Below are 5,051 nucleotides of genomic sequence, written 5' to 3' on the forward strand. Positions count from 1 at the left end.
TAACCCTCAAGAAGGAAACACAAGCTGAGCAGCTGGGTAACACCCAGTGTGGGCGAGGGGTCGGAGGACCCTGGAGTTAAAGCAAGAGGGAGGACAAAGGAAAATCCAGATGTTTCTTTTTCTAAAGCGTATCTAAGCGCCAGTCAGTTGGTTTCCCAGCCCCACACTGTTGCTGTTATTTCAGGGCAGACGGGCAAGCTGATGTACGTGATGCACAACTCCGAATATCCCCTCAGCTGCTTCGCTCTCTTTGAGAACGGTCCCTGCCTCGTCGCAGATGCCAACTTTGATATCCTCATGGTGAAGCTGAAAGGCTTCTTCCAAAATGCCAAAGCGAACAAGATAGAGAGCCGGGGCACCCGCTACCAGTACTGTGACTTCTTGGTGAAGGTGGGCACGGTTACGATGGGGCCCAGTGCCCGGGGGATATCTGTGGAGGTAAGAGTCGTCTTTGAAGGGGATGAAATACAACTACAGACAGGGAAATCCCACCTTGGAGGCTAGACGAGAAATCCCTGGTCCCTTCCGTGTCTTGAGAAATCCCCCGTCCCTTCTGTGTCTCGACTGTATTGCTCGTTGCTGGTAGTTTGTATCAGACCGCTGTGTACGCGGCACGCAGGGTATTTCTCTCCTTCTCCCCACGAGGTTTAATTCAGGCAGGTACTTGGGGGCTCAGCTGCAGCTACGGAAAAGCCTGTCATTGAAGTGTCGACGAACAAAACCCTGAAGGGATGCCATCAGACTAAAAAGCTGTTTAAAGTCCTGACGCACAGCGCTAGCAGAGCACGTGAGGTTAATAAGCATACGGAGGGGGATTCCATGCTGATTTGGGTTTTTGTTTGCTTTCTCCACCTGGAGCAGTGCCCTCGTGCCCCAGCCTCTGCTCCCAGGGTGTGGAGATGGTGGTCTCCCCCCCGCAGAGCTGTTGGCAGCGCTCCGCTGCGGTGTGCTGACCCGCGCTGTTGCACCCTGGGGTGCACGGCGGGCTCGAAGCCTGCCATCAGACCACTCCCGCTCTCTCCGCTCCGTGCCGTGACCGCTGATGAGGAGTGGGAGCACTGGCTGCCAGCTGCCAACGGGCGTTTCACGGCGTGGAGGCTGGGCTGAAGCTAACTCTAAAGGCGGATCCTTCAGCAACCACGGAGGGGTGTGGGGAGGCATTTGAGGAGATGTGGGGATGAATGTGTTAGTCAACGGCTCATGAGCCCTGGATGAGCCTCAGCTGGGTGAAAAGCATCTCGGAAAAAGACAAGGAGGTGGGCTGTGCTGGTAGGGGAAGGGCAGGGCAGAGTAGGTGAGACTCCAGGCATCCAGGTGCCTGACAGTCTTCACGAAAGCTGCGATTAGGTGCTTAAAGGTCTTTCAGAATCAGACCTGATGCTTTTTCTAAACACACAAATCCTATTGTCTGATATACAATTAATAATCACGCTGCATCTGCTCAGGCAGGTGTTCTACCCAAGCAGGGATGAGGATGGAGAAAGGACTTATTTCTTCACTGAAAAAACCACAGGTGTTGTAGCATTAGTGTTGCTGTTGATTTGGGGTTAAACAGACACTTGTTTTACCCTGAACTTGAGTTCAGCACCAAATTTGGCAGGCAGTGTGGCTGCTTTTGGATTAGTTTAGTAGTTTTTTTCAGGGTTTGCATTAGAACTTCTCATTCCCTTTTCTTCCCTTTTGAATGGGTTGCTTGCATGTTCCCAGCATGTCCTGTTCATTTATATTTGTCCATCCTTGTTAAATATTCTCAGATGTTTTTCTGAAAAGCATTCTTTCTTCAATGGGGCAGAGAGGAAATAACCTCTGTGTGGTTATCGCCCCTGTCGTGAGCTTCAGGGCCGTGGTTTCTGTTGCCAGGTGGAGTACTGCCCCTGCGTGATAGCCAACGACTGCTGGAACCTGCTCATGGAGTTCATGCAGAGCTTCATGGGGAACCACACTCCCGGCATCCCGTCTGTCTTTGGCACCAAGCACGACAGCATCTACAGCCCGGCGGACACGATGGGTCAGTACATGGAGCTGTTCAACAAGATCCGCAAGCAGCAGCAGGTGCCTGTAGCAGGGATCAGGTGAAAGGACTCCCTGGAGCCGGGTTTAGAGCGACTGCATCTTCTCCTCTGCCTGTCCCTCCAAAAAGCGGCACTGGAGGTGGCCCAAGGTTGTTTTTATTTTTCATTTTCTTTCCCCTGTTTCAAAGCAAAGGTCTTGAACACTATGCGTATTTCTTTGTGTTTTTGAGCATGTCTGGGATTGGGCCCGTGGTTCTGAGTGTTTGTAGTACCAAGCATTGTGCAGGGGATTGGTGTTTGTCGGCAGGAGGGAAAAAGAGAAATTCCAGCCAAATGCATGCAAGGGCAGAATTTCCTTGACTGCAAACAGCTACATGAGAAATTTTTTTACACTTTTTTTTTTTTTAGAGATCCATGTGAAAATGTTCTTTTTTATCAAAATAAAAAGCTGTTATTTTGTGAGGAGATGGAGTCTGTCTGCACAGCAAGTGTTGTGCTGTTTTGTATTGTTTATTTACAGCTTCTGAAATTTTCTCTCGCACGGAGACAATTCTTCAGCAGAGTTTTATCTTTGGTTCAAGAGCTTTATACCCCTGAAGCAAACTAATTTCCCTGTGGCAAAATCTACAGGAATTCTTGCATTCCTATTATGGGTATGTTCTTAGCTTGCCTTCATCTTTTATATCTGATGGGAGTATTAAAACCTCCTACTGCTCAGATGATACAGATGAAGCCTCGTGATAAATAAATAAATAAGCCTGGCAGGAGCCCTCTCATGCGCTGAAAGAGAATACCAACTGCTTTATCTCATGGTTGGAAAGCTAGGCAGTAAATGTCCTCTCTCTGCACACCATTTCTCATTTGAGAAATCCTGGTGACTTCAGCAGATTTAATGGAGTAAGGAAGGATTTGGGGAATAAGAGCCAAAAATTTATTATAAGACTTAACAATATGATATCACTTGAATATTTTTTTTTTAGTGGTGATTTATTTTTACAGCAGGAAAACCAGGGAAATTAAACCCCTTTTGAGCTATCTGTTACCTTGGTTTTACTTGTTCAGTATTTATCTAGCTTGCAGCTGTAATTTTTTTATTCTCCTCCCTGCTTTACCCCCTGCCCGGTCTCAGAATACACAGAAACTCCCTCATTCAACCACCAACCTTTGTGCTGAGTGAGCTTCCTTCATGGTTCCTGGGAACGCTGTGTGTAGCAGGGCTCCAGCTCCGCAGCCCGCATCCCGGACAGAAAGGGAGGTTGTAGAGCAGGTCTAGGGATGGCATTAGGAAGGGAGATTTGCAAGAAGGGCAGTGGGTTCCTCGTGAAGAAGCAGAGTGCATCTTGCTCGCAGAAAATATTGTTGGTTCCCTGCCAATACATGGGTCTTGAAGAGTCTGAAGAGCAAGTAAAACAAAAATAGATTTCTCCTAAATAGATTTTTCTTTCTGAAACAGAAAAGAAGCTGTTTCGTTACTTGATTTGCTGACCGGTGGAGAACTAGTTACTTAGATATGACTTCTTTGTGGTTATCATTTATACCTGTAAACCGAACTAACTGTTAATAGTGCCTAGAGCTTTTAGTGTGAGCATTTAATAAATTTAATCAGCACTGGGTCCAGAAAGATCTGGTTAATGGGCCACAATAAATGGCATAATGTACCATAAGGGTGTTAGAAATTCCAACATGCTGAATGCACGGAATTTTTGCAACTCTTAGCTCGAGTTCATGACATGTGTGCTGACTTCAGTGGGACTATTAATTTTCAGTGATGAAAATTCAGGGAGAATTTGACCTGCTGTCGTTCCACGTAGTTAAGTGTGGCTGGGAAAACTTATGAAAACAAACTGTGGTCTTTGTAGGGATAGTTATTTCTGTCCTGTTTCCTATTTGAAGTCTTAAGGTTAAAACAAAAAAAACCTTTTAATGATCAGATTAGTCATGCTGAATGTTGCTAATACTTTATTAATTCCCGAAAGATGCGTTCTGTAACCAGAGATGTCAAAACTCGAGTCACATGCCTTAAAAACATAAAATGTGTGCTGGAATCTCTGGGGACCTCTGTGCTCTTATTAATACATTGTACTGTTCCTAGAGCAATAAAACAGGACCCCTTGAGCTACATTCTGCCTTCAATTACACCATTACAGCCATTGACGTCAGTAGGTTTCCGCGCGTGTAAGGATGGGTAGGATTTAGCCCTTTATGTCTTCGCAAAAACGTCTGTTGCTGTAACTGCGTCCTGTGAACGAGGGGATCAGCTGCCCCACGTGAGGGGCTGCTTTTACTCTGGAGCTTTTTACTTTTTTGATGGACAAAATGACTGGTTTTCAATCTTACTAGCTGCAGTAATCCTCCTCATTCTGCACCCCCCAGCATCGATATGGCAGGTTAATGTGGCTTCAGACATGCTAGTCTGCATCTTAACAAGTCTTCAGGGGGCTTTCAGTTGTGTTACATTAATGGATTGAGCCAGCGTAATTGAAAACCACCCTAATTTTGCCTGTCAAGGCACGGTCCAGAAGGTTGTTTTCCTGTTGCTCCTCAGTGATTTCTCAGTGAATGCAAGATCTAGAGGGAGAGGTGTCCAAGATGTAGTCCTGTACCACTGTGGGTCCTTTTTTCTGCTTTTTTGTTGCTTTCTGTGAGTTGAAGCCGGACCTAGAGGGGACTGGGGATCTTGGGGACATGGGTCTGACTGTTGCATCGTTATAACTTTCCCCTTCTTTGCCGTAAGTAGAGGCTGGGTGATGTTACCAGGGTCACCAATGCTTCAGTGACAGAGTCCAAGTCTCGCTGGTACCCTGGGGATACTGTGGGCTTTTGTTCTGTTTTGTGCTGTGGCATTTTTTATGAGGAAGTACTTACATAGCAGCTGCACCCTGCTAAGCTTTACAAAGAGAGTGAGGACATAAGGGCCTCGTTAATCTTCAGTTTTAATTCTTAGCAGACATGACAGACTTAGGGCTCATTCCACTGGGGAGCTGTGGAAGAGTTAAGAGGTGTGTGACTGTGGGTTTCTGTGCAGGTATGGGTTTAAAA

At 46.5% G+C, this 5,051-nt stretch overlaps 1 protein-coding gene across 1 annotated transcript; it reads left to right on the forward strand.

Annotated features, from left to right (window-relative positions):
- Positions 1–159: 159 nt before the first annotated feature.
- On the forward strand, positions 160–2,235 carry MED20 (mediator complex subunit 20; the record flags this gene model as incomplete). The annotated part of the gene is made up of 2 exons (XM_010081553.1): positions 160–438; positions 1,861–2,235. Coding segments are annotated over 2 exons (495 nt in total), but the record flags the coding sequence as incomplete, so codon positions are not given.
- Positions 2,236–5,051: the final 2,816 nt, after the last annotated feature.

Source organism: Pterocles gutturalis, unplaced genomic scaffold, assembly GCF_000699245.1.
Source record: "Pterocles gutturalis isolate BGI_N339 unplaced genomic scaffold, ASM69924v1 scaffold34059, whole genome shotgun sequence".
Classification (NCBI taxonomy): domain Eukaryota; kingdom Metazoa; phylum Chordata; class Aves; order Pterocliformes; family Pteroclidae; genus Pterocles; species Pterocles gutturalis.